This window comes from Falco naumanni, chromosome 2 (genome assembly GCF_017639655.2).
Source record: "Falco naumanni isolate bFalNau1 chromosome 2, bFalNau1.pat, whole genome shotgun sequence".
NCBI classification, from domain to species: domain Eukaryota; kingdom Metazoa; phylum Chordata; class Aves; order Falconiformes; family Falconidae; genus Falco; species Falco naumanni.
In genome coordinates this window covers 72,447,465-72,460,871 of record NC_054055.1, presented here as the reverse complement: position 1 = coordinate 72,460,871, position 13,407 = coordinate 72,447,465, and the positions used below count along the sequence as shown (strand labels likewise).

The window sequence follows — 13,407 nt, the reverse complement described above, 5'->3', positions numbered from 1 at the left end:
CGTAGTTTGTTTTACATTACAGATTTCCACTGACTGCTTTCCTTCCATCAATATTCTCACTTAAAACTTGAGTATCCTAGTTTCTTCATCTTATTTAAAAAATTCTGGCATTTCAACAGTAGCATGTATGCATTTGATCTGGTTGCTTATTTTTCTGTGCTGTCTTTACTTGGGGTTTTTGGGTGCAGAATGAGCTTAACTTGTGTCCTAAATGGGTTTTACCAGCTTCTGTCTTATTTTTCCCCCAAGGATATAAAGCTTTTGTAATTTCACTCCTCTATAGTTCATTCCCCAAGCCAGATTTTCTTCTGCACCTGTTGGCTTTTCTGTAGTCTTCAATTCAATCTCCTTCTCTGCTAACCTTTCTGGGTTTTAGTTACAGCAGCTTCAACTGAATCATATTTTTGCTATACAGAATTTGTGCAAAGTTTGTCCAGTTCTTCATGAATCTCGACCCTTTGTTCTTACACAGTAGTCTGGAGGACTGATTCTCCAGCCAGCATGGAAAAGCACTGCTGGAGCAAGAGCAGAGGTAGATGATCAAGGGTTTAATTTTTGTATTTGAGGAGGCCATCTGATTATCATAACTGAGATGCTCTGCAGAATACTAATCTCTGGATGAAAGCCATGGTATCTAATGTACCTTACTCACATTCCTTTACTGAGCCACGTTTTGTTCGCCCAAAGGCCTCATGGGGAAAGGTATTTCTTGCCTGTTAAATGCACTTTTCTGCTTCTGAGGTATTTGACAATAGTAGATCAATTAGGTAAATAATTGAGCAGTGGTTATAGGCTGTACCTGTGGTGGGGAAGACTCTGGTTCTTTAAATAACTGGTCTGCGTCTTTACTTTTGAATTTGAGGAGCGCCTTTGAAATCAGTGGGTCCAGCTAGCACAGATTTATGTGAGTAATTTTGCTGCAGGAGAAGCATTACTTACAGCAGAGTAACTGTCTAGTGAGAGAAAAACACTTTCTGTAAGGGAGGTATAGAAACTGAGTTTTACATTCTTAATGTTTTCACCACATTTCCAAGGAAATAAAAATATTTGCCTTCTGTTCTTCCAGTTGATACCACACTAGGAGGAATGTTGCAATACACAAGTAGCCCGTCCTACATTCAAATACTTGAAGTGAACACATGGCAGAATGTATTTGCAGTTTTTCATCTTTGCAGGTATCTTGTATTGCAAATACGTGTTGAAGCTGAAAAATAGCCTTGAGGAAAGTATTGTCACTGTACGTAGATAATAGAATCATAGAATCACAAAATGGTTTGGGTTGGAAAGTATTTTAAAGATCATCTTTAAAAGTTTAATACAAGTTTTAAAGTTCCACCCCCCCTGTCATGGGCAGGGACATCTTCCACTAGACCAGGTTGCTCAAAGCCCCGTACAGCCTGGCCTTGAACGCTTGCAGAGATGGGGCATCTACAGCTTCTCTGGGCAGCCTGTTCCAGTGCCTCACCACCCGCACAGTAAAAAATTTCTTCCTAATATCTAAATCTACCCTCTTTCCGTTTAAATCCATTCCCCCTTGTCCCAGCACTACACTTGCTGATAAAGAGTCCCTCCCTGTCTATCCTCGTAGCCCCCCTGTGGATACTGGAAGGCTGCTATAATGTCTTCCCAGAGCCTTCTCTTCTCCAAGCTGAACAATCACAACTCTCTCAACCTGTCTTCATGGGAGAGGTGCTCCAGCCACGTGACCATCTTTGTGGCCCTCCTCTGGACACACTTTTGAGTAGGTCCATGTCCTTCTCCTGTTGGGGGCCCCAGAGCTGAACATGGTACTCCAGGTGGGGTCTCACCAGAGCAGAGGAGAGCTGAATCACCTCCATCAATGTGCTGGTCATGCTTTTTTGGATGCAGCCCAGGATGAGGTTGGCTTTCTGGGCTGCGAGTGCACGCACATTGCCGGGTCGTCTTGAGCTTCTCATCCAGCAGTACCCCGAAGTCCTTCTCCTCAGGGCTGCTCTCAATCCACTTGTCACCCAGGCTGTATCCATGTTTGGGATTGCTCTGACCCGGGCACAGGGCTTTGCACTTGGCCTTGTTGAACTTCATGAGGTTCACACCTCATGGTGTTCATGGAGGGAAAGCAACCAACACATTATCCACTAGAGCATCACTTTTTCTCTAAGTATCCTAAATAGATAAAAACCCTGCGGAGTGCCCACTGTCATCAGAGAACTCTGCTTTTAAAAATCCAGCTATTAAAACTGGAAGTTTAAGATTTGTGACTAAATATGTGTTTCATGTTGGTGGTTTAGACTGTCTTCTTTGCAGCTTCAGGAGTTAGGCAGTGTTGCGGTTTGAAACTCTCCTAATTTTTCTTGATGCAGCGTCACATTTTGATTCCCTGATTCCAAAAGCTATTAGCAGATTTGTGCAGGGTCTTCAGATCATGTGCAGGAGGGGAGATGCTCCCTCAGCAAGACATTTCCCTTTAAAATCGCTCACAACTTATTTTTTTCAAAGGTCACTGGCAGGGCACATGCTCTTTCCCCCTTCTTTCACAAGTCTCTGTACAGAAAGAGGTTTGGGGAGTGGGGGGTTGCCTTTCATGTATGCTTGTAATATTTCCTCTTGGATGCAGCGTTTGGCTTCTTTTACCCATTTATTTATTTTGCGCTTTATCAAGTTTTATGAACATAGCCGTGTCACGAGATGGGTTTATCCTACCCGCAGTAATGAGTTTTTAGTAAATTCATTGTTTTCCTTTTGGCTTAGCTTGCATCCCAATTTTGTTCCTGCAGGATGTAAAGTTGGATATAGCATTACTGATGGTGTGAAAGGGCAAACCAAGGGAAGCTAGCAGCGTAAGAAGTGTGTCTGGAGGGAGCAGGCTGTGCAGGGCAGTGCACTGGTCACCTTTCTGACCATTGGCCATTGTGGAGAAATCTCTTCTCGTTTATTTCCTTATTCAAAAATGAACACATAATATCTTGGTCCAAAATAACTTGATGTTTACATATGAAGAGCCACGGTTGCTGCGGACACAGTGGAGGCTCCCCATGGAGGGCAGCAGGGCAGGGCCTGGTGGGCAGGGCCTGTCCCCCCCCCCCCCCCCCCCAGCCCAGGGCAGCTGGGGCACTGGGGCAGCCCCAGCCCCGGGCATCGGGCACCTTCCCTGGGGACAGGGATGGAATGGGACATGGGCCTGTGGGTGGGCTTGGCATGGTGGGGCCCACGGCCAGGCAGGGCAGGGAGGTGGGCAGCTGGAGGCTGGCCGTGCTGTGATGGTGCCAGGGCTGATGGCCCCAGGTGCTGGCATGGGGTGCCGGGCCTGGGCAGGGTGGGGGGGAGCCCTGGGGTCTGGCAGGGCCAGCAAGGTCTGGGGGTGCCCTCCAGGCCTGGCACACCTACATGGTGCGTGCTGTGATACTGAAAAATGTACAGATCCTGTTTAAGGTTCTGCATTTTAAAAGCATCGGATGGCCAATGTGTTCTCACTCTCTTTCTCAAAGGGCGTTTTGTTCATGGTGTCTGCCTTGAATGGGATTTCCAGTAAGAATATCTGGTGGTTCAGGCAATCACAGACAGCAAGTAGAAATCTGGGTGTCAGCCTTGCTGCTCTAGTGCCAGTGACATTGGCTGGCTCCCAGAGTCAGCAAATTAATAGGTTTGGAGGTGAGAAAATTTTAAAAGTTCTCCCCACAGTGAAGTAAAAATTTATTTTTCTAACCAAAAAGTGTAGATGTGAACAGATTTCTGTTTTCACCCAAGTGCATGTTTCCCTTAGTTCTCTCTTCCTAAATATAGCTTTATTTTATTTGTTGATCTGGAGTTACTAAGAAAATATCATGCAAGTTCTGGAGTGCCTTTAGGAAGGTCTTCTTACAATTCTATGATGACAAAAAGACTGTAGACTTTCCAGTCTGAAATACAGGTTTGCCAAAAATTGTTTTGGATTGTTTTCACGTTCAGTCATAGTAAATAAGAGAGGGTTGGACCTATATATTTATGGTCACAGTATTTAGAGGATATCTCTGTATGCTCAGCTATGGAGTCTGTGTCTCCGTAACTGCTGCCCTGGAACACCTTGCAGATACTAAAAGAATTATGTATGAGATAGTCTTAAGAAATGGGAAGACCTGAACAAACATGACAAATAATAACAACTTACAGGGACTTCTCTTAACTTTTGTTTTTCCTTCCAGATATTTACTGATAACTCAACTAATGCCGAAGAGAGATACAAGTTGATAGGTTTATGGAAAGATCAAAGTAGAAGTCTGAGAAGTCTTTCATTCTCTACAATGGGTACCTGGTAGATCCCAAATTTTTGGCCTCTGTTCATATCTCACCACTAAAAAAACCAACCCATAAAGTTTCTAGGACAGTAGATTGTTCCTCCAGCTTATTGGTGGTACATCCTGCTACTGTGTAGGAGGCACAATCCATTAGTTGTCAGTTCCCATCTCTCTAAGGTCCACTGCCTAAACCGTGGGAACCAGCTGACAGCTGATAAAGGTCATTTTTTTTCTTCCCTGTAGGTTGCTATCAGGATTTCAATTAGTGCAATTAAATGTACCTGTTTTCTTGAGGTCCTGTCAGCTCTAAAATAAATAAATTTGTGCTTCATGAAGCAAGTTCAATGCCTCACTGAGCCTAGCATTATTTTTCTTTCTTATAAGTCTTTTTTTGGTTTTTTTTGTTTGGTTTTTTTTTTTTTTTTTTAGGATATTTGGTGGGGTTTTTTCTGACTTTATCTCTTTTAGAGTTTCCAGGTATATAATCTAAACATTGGATATTTCTATTTCTATTCCTCTTTTTTAGGAGGGCTCCATCAACCACTGAATTTTGTGTTCTCTCTGTCCATCTTCAAGTGGTTTTTGATTGCAATTTGCTGCAATCTTTGGACAGTTCTTCAGGGGTGTAGTGAAAGACTGTATTTCTTTTAGCTAGCTTTCTGCCACCTGATCAGAGAGTGTGATAACCCTCAATGTGTAAAGGTGCACATTAGTTTTTCTTTGATTAGTCTTTTGGGAATAGACACTCTTGATTACTGGGAAGCCTATGGTGTTGTAATACCTGTGATAGTCTGAATCAGAGAAGGAATTTTTAAGTATTCCCCCCCTACTCCCTTCTATCAGGGATTAAATGGCACAGACTGACTTCTTATTCTTCTGACTTATGTCCCTAACCTGAAATATTTGCAGGAGCTTTGTTCCTTCTTTCTCTGTGTTCATGAGACACCAAAGTTCAGCCCAAGCACTTGCTTCCTTGTCAGCTGGTGTCCTCTGATGTTCAGATGAGATAACACCCCAGGAGCAGGAAGGCATCCCTGTCAGTTTGTTGTGGGTGGAGGAACACAGAGAGAGAAAAGCCAATATTCAGCTTTTGAAGAGCAAGCTCCCGTGGCCATGGCAGGAAGGTGCCACGGGGCAGTGCCCACCGAGGGTGCCCAGCTGTTCCCTTCATTCCTGTTGAGAAGCTTCTCTTCTGTTGCAGTGACCACTGCCTGTCTCCGAAAAGCTGGGGAGAAGCTGCTTTGGCTGGTTGCTATGTCAACCATGCTCACTTTGCCTGCAGAAAACTGAACACTGGTTGGTATGGCAACCCTCCTCAGAGCACCCACAGATGCTCAGTGGGGGACAGGCTCTTTGGACAAGGCACTGTGGTTGCAGTGGAGATGGGGAAACTTGTGCCAAAGGGTATGAGAGGACAGGAAAGACCCATGCAATCATACATTTATTTGGAAAACTGTTTTGTAGCATCAAGTGGGTTCTTGGAGGCTGACTATTTCCTTAGAACTATTTATAACACCGTCCTTGTGTGTTTCATGGAAGACAAAAAAATCATGGTAATTTGGTACAAAGAATACTGAGACAACATGGATCTATGGAGGGTCACACTGAAACCAGTGTAATTGAGCTGCTTTAGCACTGCTTTTTCTTAACAGAAGAATATTTTAGCCACATGCTTGGGAAAATATGTGCCATGTTCTCAAACTGTCACAGTTGTAGGGGTTTTGAATGGTGTCAGAGAGAAGCCTGAGTCAGGATCTTATAGGTGGGATGAATCTTTACTATAACATCAGGTAGATCAAGAAAGGTTAGAGAAAGGTGCTTTGGTGGAGTAGAGTGGATGTGTTGTGTCTGTGTGCATGCGCACGTCTCCTTCACTAAGGCTGCTCATGAACTACGTCTAACACCAGAGAGGTTTTGGTCAGGCCGTTTTCTTGTGAAAGACTTTGCAGGACAATAGGCTTTGGTGATTTTCTCCATTTGCTGACAATTAAATAAGTAATAGTATGGTTTAGACATTGGGCAAATCAAAAATTAAACAGGTAAAATATAATGTACATTTTTTCTTTCATATGAAAGTCACTGAAGTTTTTGAAAATTTTGAATAAAAAATGTTTAAGTGATCATCTTGCACAACTGAACAGTATTGCTAGTAAATTCTGTCTTCCTAAGGTGAGCCTTTCTGAATACATCTATTAAATTAGCTATGTGAATTAATGAGTGCATTAATCTGTTTCTCGGGTCTTTTCTGTGTATGGTAGGGGGACAAATTTACAGGTTTTCTGTCAAAGCATAGGATTCTTGAGTTTGGCCTTGCAACTCACTTTGGGCTTATTGGGAAGAATGTAACTCAATCATCAATGCTTCAGAAATAGCCCCTTATACTATAGCCATATCTAATTTTTGAAATTGTGTGGAAGGTGAGGGAAAGGACCTTGAAGATATACAGACAAAGGCATGTATCTTCAGTACATCTTTTTATCCACTGAATGAGTATTTACTTTATTAACTCATCAAAAATAAATAATCCAAAAGCTGGTGGTAATAATCACATTTGTCTGTTGGTTGAGAAAACAAGAATGTAAATTTACATCCAAATGCAAATCTGAAACAGAAGTCTGTGTTTCAAGTAGATGCAAGACTGTCTTCCCAAGCAGTGGAATAGTTCTTTTTGCATATTTTTTCCAATATTTCCAGCAATTTTCAATATATTTATTTATTGGACATATATTTTTTTTTTTGCTTAACTGCCATATTAACAGTATTCCATCATAATTATTAATTGTCATGTTCTATCTAGCAGTCATTTTGAAGAATCAAAACATCTTTACAGATAATGGAAAACTTTAACATCCTTGATATATAACACAGTAAGACTGTAAACAATGATAGTTACTTTTACAGCATTATTGCTCCTGTAATATTGTTTATTTTGATAGTCAAACTGTATTTTTAAATTTTTCTTTCCCTTTTATTGAGTGCAGGAGAGAAAAGCTAAAGATAACATAAATAAAGCTATAGAAAACAAATTATTGTTTGTTTTTAGTATTACAGGATATTAATATTTATTGTTCATTAGTCCTATAGTCAGTGTATTAGGTACTGTACAGTAGCATACTATAGTACATTCTTCCTGTCTGGTGTGGATTTGTAGTTACATCATAGTTGTACTTCCTACATGGTATGTTTAGTCTGTGGAGAGACAAATATCTTAGCTTTAATTAGCTTAAAAATGTCATTGTTAGCATATACAGTATTTGTGAGTCTCTATAATTCTTGCTTAAGATGTTTTGAAATCACAGATAATACACAGGAGGAACACAGATGCATTATATTCTATTGAAGTTGTGGTGTGAGGCTCTTTACCACTGTATCTAAATTCCTTCCCAAGTATTATATATTATTTGAGGTTGGGTTTTTGGGGTTTCTCCCTCCTTCTCCCAGGGCAAACTATGTTGAAAAAGTACCAGCACACCTTTCTGTGTGCCTTTCCTATACATTAATGGCATTGTTCAGTGCTAGAAAGTCAAGGATGCTTGTCACCGTTCTTTATCCTTGTAAGATGTTCCATGGTCTTTGAATACACAAAAGAAAGCTTATGTTGCCTGCGCAGCCCAGCTATTCCCATTTTGAGGACATTTCTCTTGTACTTCAGAAGCACCATGTTTGTCCTGTCAGGGCTTTGAGTGCTTTTTGTTACTGAGCTTGACCTGAAGTGTCTATTACTGTGAGGAACTGGGGAGGGAAAGGAGGACCTTCAATGTGGCATGGTATTGTAAAGGAATAAAAAAATGTGATTATGGAGGTCTTTGCTGCTGAGAAAATTGTCTGCTGCTCTGTGCAGTTGTTAGAATTTCTAAAAGCTGGCAGATCTGTGTCATCTTTGACACAGAATAGCACCCTAATACAGTAGTTGTAGTGGGATTAATTTCTTCTGGATTTAGACATATACCCTCTTAACCTCTATATCACAGCTAGTCATCATAAGCTCCCTTGGAGCAGGGTAGCCTTTAATAAACTTTGTCGACCGCTTACCTAGGGGTAAAAGTTCATTTTCTCATTTTACCTGACAAAAAATACCCAATACATTTTTTCCAGTCCACACTCAAACCATTTTTGCATTTTTCTCTGGAGTATAGAAAAAGGGAAAACTTCCTTTATGGGTACAAAGCCTAGCAAATTATGTAATCAAAGAGTGAGAGCTGACATCCTTATGGGTTCTAATAAGCTTAACTTCTTCTGGTGGTGACTCTGGTAGAGCCACTGTAAGGAGCTGGCCTTTCCTCACTCCTTGCGCAACCAAGCAGTTTCAGTGTGGTTCTAATATGAGTTTGCTGCTGGTGGTTGCTTTGAGGTGATTGGGGAAAAAAGTGATGGCGAACAAGCGTGGTTTATATTAATTCTTTCTATCCCATCATCTTCAGTGCAGGTGAGACTGGCAAAGCACAAATGTACAGTGATCCTTCAGGGTGTGTGGTAGCACACACGCTCTCTTGGGCACTCCGTTTCTGCCCTTTCTGTTGTTCAAAGCGCAGAGTGGGGTTGGGCATACGTGTTAGTGTAGCTGGGTAGTATATTGCCATTGCAGATGCTGCTGCTTGTGCATTTTCCTTAGTAGATACCAAGCGAAGAACTGAGAATGAGCTGATATTTTGCATAAAATAATGTACTTTTTTTAAAAAAAACACCTTTTTGTGGTATCATTGGTTTCAATACATGCAAATATAGACATATACATTAGCAGACATATAGATGTGTGTGTGGGGGTATTTAAAGTTAAGAGGAAATAAGAAGGTTAATTGGGAAAGCACTAATGAAATTGTACCTTAGAGGATGTATTTTTGAAGTTTGTCTTTCAGTCAAGACACTGAAAGTTCTTGATAATTTGCTGGATGTTTCTGTGTGTAATTTGTAAACTTTTTTTCACTGTTGTTCCCTGCCGTAGTAAATTTTATTATTTAAAAGTAAAATGACAATTACTGCTTGTATTGTTACATATGTTTTATCTAGCTAGTTAATTACTCCATTTATTAGCTGTTAATGTGTTTTATCTCAAACCAAAGGAAGAAGGAGGCTAGCCTAAAGCTCTCTTCTGTTCAAATGTACTGCTTCTCTTACATTTTGGTGCTAGCTGGTTCACTTCTTTCAATGCTGTGCAGTGTCACCCCATTTCTTTATTTCTTTTCTGCATTATTTTGTGTATATACTGCACATCTATACATAGTGAGCTTTTGGTTTACTGCTCTTGTGTCCACAGCAATTATAATCCCTAGTTTCTTGACATGGGTCTGCAAACTATTATAGAAGCCAAGCACAAATTTTGAACATTAATAGAAACAAGCTTTGATTAAGATGAAACAGAGCCAGTAGAGGATATTTGTTCTAATGCATCAGTGTTAGAAAATTGCGGAGAATATGACAAGAGATGTGGTCTTCCTGATGTACTAATGGGAGTGAGGCAAGTGCAACCTGTGTAGTATGTACCTCGTTCACTGATGAGCAGGGACCGTTAGTCCCACCAAAGAAAGCCGCTGACAAAAAGGTCGGAGCACATTCTCCTGAGCAGTCATGTTGGATTTGAGTTTTGAGGACTGAGCTTCCTTCCAGGCAGTTCCACATGGGCTCCTTTTTCCTATCACTGGGACCTTTTGTTTTCAGAGGTCTCCTATTAGTTTCCTAAAATGGGAACAGCTTGTCCTTGATATCTCTAATGATTTATTTTTCTAAGCAATTAAACTTGATTTCTTAAAGCTATAGCAGCTTCCTCATTAAAGAGAATGAATCACTGCATAAAAAATGCAAAGGCCTTGAGTGTGAAAGGTTTGCTCAAGTTTCATTTGATTTCAAGTAAAGGCTGTAGGGCTTGAGGAAAGCAGGGCAGGATCAGTGCCTGAAATTGGGTTGTCTCCACATGAAACCTATTACAAGAATAGACCATTCCCAACAGCCATACTTAGAGAGCCTGAGCATCCTTTTCCCAAACAAGCAGCCAGCCTGAGGGGTTTTGCATCACCAGCTTGTAGAACCAGATGCAAATGCAGGTATCCTGTGGTTTGTACACCTGCTGCTAAATATTTAAATGTGTATGGAGATCACATAAATTTCTTAGTGTTTTGTGAAGATTTTCATGAGAAGTTTTATCATTTAGAGCACTTCTGTAATTTGAAACTCAGAGTTTTCATGGCCTGTACTTACCGTCCCATTTTTTTCATTGTTAAATACAGCAGTATTATCATACAAAAAAAATAATGTTTTCCTTAATTGTAAATGTTCATTTCCATATATAAGAAAGTTTTATTTTCAGATGTTCACCTTTTTTATTTCATACATAAAAATAGGCTTTCTAAAAACAAAAATGTCCTTCCCAACCTTGAAAGTTATGAGGGAAAGAAAAGACAAAGGTTTTTCTTTTCTAACTGGAAATCTTGCATTTCATGTGTTGGGGGTTTTTTTGTTTGTTTGTTAAATTTTGCTGACATTTATCTTTAAAATGTTCCCAGACATTTTTTGTTTGTTTTTTATAACATCATGAAGCTAAAGAATGAGGTCTATTGTGAAAGACTTTGAAAGCGTTTCAATATAGTGTTATTACGACATGATGAAGTCATGTTAGCAAATTCTGAGATTAAAGAATTTTAAAATGGATGTTTTAGGCTTCTGTATCTACTTTTAGGCTTTTATGTTAGTGATCACAGCTCATAGCAGTCATCATGAATCTTAATTGACAAAATCATGGAAACCAAACATTGACTTTAGTGGGACTTTACTATCATTTACAGTTCTAAGTACCAATGTAGCTGGTTGGTGAGAAAACCTTTATGTCACTGAAAGATACAGTCTCACACAAAGGCACATGTATAAACAATATCTTTGCAGCTTATTTTTGAGACAGAAATTTGCATACCGCTTCAAAGTAGTTTTAATGTTTTTCCATTATCTATAATTTTTAAAAATAGGGAAGATGGCAGTATTTCCCTATTATCTCATTTATAATCCCACAAAAGTTATAATTTCAAGTAGTTTTCAGGGGAACTACATGAAAGAAAATGAGGAGTAGGACAAAAGATACCAATACTAGCGGAATTTCTTAAGAATTTAGATGTTCCCTTACACTGGACTGATACGTGAATTATTAAGTAAAAATGTCTAGGTGAACCTGCTTCTGCATGGGGTTGAACTAGATGGCTTCCAGAGGTCCCTCCCAACCCTGTCCATTCTGTGATTAGAATTATTTAATAGGTGATAGGAATATTTAATGTTTTTATTAAGCATTTATTTTCAGAAACATATATACAGTTAAATCAAACCAACAGCAAAATAAGCCAGGAACAGGGGAAAAAAAATTGTTCTAGTTAAACCAAATATGATTGACTGTTGTGCTTCTCTTTCTTTCCTTGCCAGGATTACACTTTGACTATGTATTTTCAACAGTACTGGAGAGATAAGAGGCTGGCTTATGCTGGCATACCTCTCAACCTCACGCTTGACAACCGCGTGGCAGATCAACTCTGGGTGCCTGACACTTACTTCTTAAATGACAAGAAATCATTTGTGCATGGCGTTACCGTGAAGAATCGAATGATTCGCCTTCACCCGGATGGAACGGTGCTTTACGGCCTCAGGTCTGTACTGCCATGATGAAGATTTCATCACTGTTGTTATGTATTGTTGATATTAGCTTCCCGGTACAAGGTTATTACAAACATTGGGTAGCGTATTATGTAACTTTCCCTGTAACTCTGAAAGATGCCTGTAGAAAACAAATGACACACTGGATGTTTCTTAATTTTGCCAGAAGCGCCTTCAGTCAGGTTTTATCTGTTTCTGGAGAGTCACCATATCTGGAAAGCCCACTGGCTACAGGAAGCAGAAAGGCAGCATTAACTGTAAACCTGAAAATTTTGTCCAGAATACAGGCGGTAAGATTGAATGTGGATGCTTATGTTGTCTCTTGATGTGTCTGTAGTTAATAAAGGAAAAGCTGCAAGCAGCCCTGGTTGAATGGAGTCAGCCACAGTTAAGACCACGACTGTGGGTACCTTCAGTGATTTCTACAAGCATGAATCAGCACTGCAATGTGTTGTATTTCAAACCAGAGGTACAAAGTGATCTTACATTATCCTACTTTCTACCTATTTTAGGCTTGACCTGTGTTTTCTATGCTTTCTGTCATAGCTTTTATGGTTATGAATGCTGAAAAATCCTTCCCTTAAACTTAACTACACCAGCAAAACTCTTAATGGAAGACTGTAGTATCAAAAAGTTGCTTCCTTTGGACGGGTTACTCCATTTGCTCCAGTGGTTTAAACTGTACCAGTAAAACAAGTCTTTGTCAGTGGAAGCTCCATTTCAAAAAATACAACTTTCTTGTATTTTTAAGCATAGATGGTACTCAAAGCTGCTGCACATAGGTGGTGCAGGGTAAAGAGTCCCCAGTATAAAAATGGATGAGATCTGAAAGGCGATGCAGGTGGATTATGTGTCTAGTATCATTATTCTACCTGCTCTTATTTTTTATCAACAGTTAACTTTTTGCTTGATTTGGGTCTTGTCCCCTCACCTCTTTAACTCCTATTACATATCATATATGGGCTATAATTGGATGAACCCTTCTAGACAAAATAAAAATAGACTCAGCCTAATATGAAACTTTACAGGAGTTTAGGGTGTTCAGGAAATATTGTCTCATAATTAACTGTTTTTAGCAAAAAGAGGCTTTCATCTCGCACGTTATTGACCGAGTATGGAACACTTCAGGTTTACCGTTCTTTCCACAATTACTTAAATTTCGAAATATGATGCATAATATTTTTGTTTCCTTTATCTCAAGAACCATCCCCACCACCAATGTAATAAAAAAAGTGATGGAGGTTAGAACTCTTGTGATCGTAATAATGTATAAAAGTCTTTCTGTTACTCTCAAAACATTTTGAATCATTCAGGTGAGGAATATCTGTCATAAAATAGTGTATCTGAGTAAGTTAGCTTCCTCTTCTGCAAAATGTAGATGTCCACAAGCAGATTACATTTCACTTGATAATATTTGCTTAGCAGTGGCTCATGTGTGCCATACTTCTTTCCATTCCCTTTCCTCTAAAAGTATGCAGTATCCAGGGTCATATATCCATGCTGTGAAGCAGCTGAGTTACTTAATGAA

General features: G+C 39.8%; 1 protein-coding gene across 2 annotated transcripts in view; it reads left to right on the top strand.

The window, feature by feature from the left end:
• The window catches only part of GABRB3 (gamma-aminobutyric acid type A receptor subunit beta3), a 197,820-nt gene that overhangs the window by 153,477 nt on the left and 30,936 nt on the right, over positions 1–13,407 (top strand). For both annotated transcript variants that reach the window (XM_040584815.1, XM_040584816.1), the window contains one exon: positions 11,652–11,872. In XM_040584815.1, the coding sequence (XP_040440749.1) occupies positions 11,652–11,872 (221 nt within the window). The remainder of the gene's footprint in view (positions 1–11,651; positions 11,873–13,407) is intronic.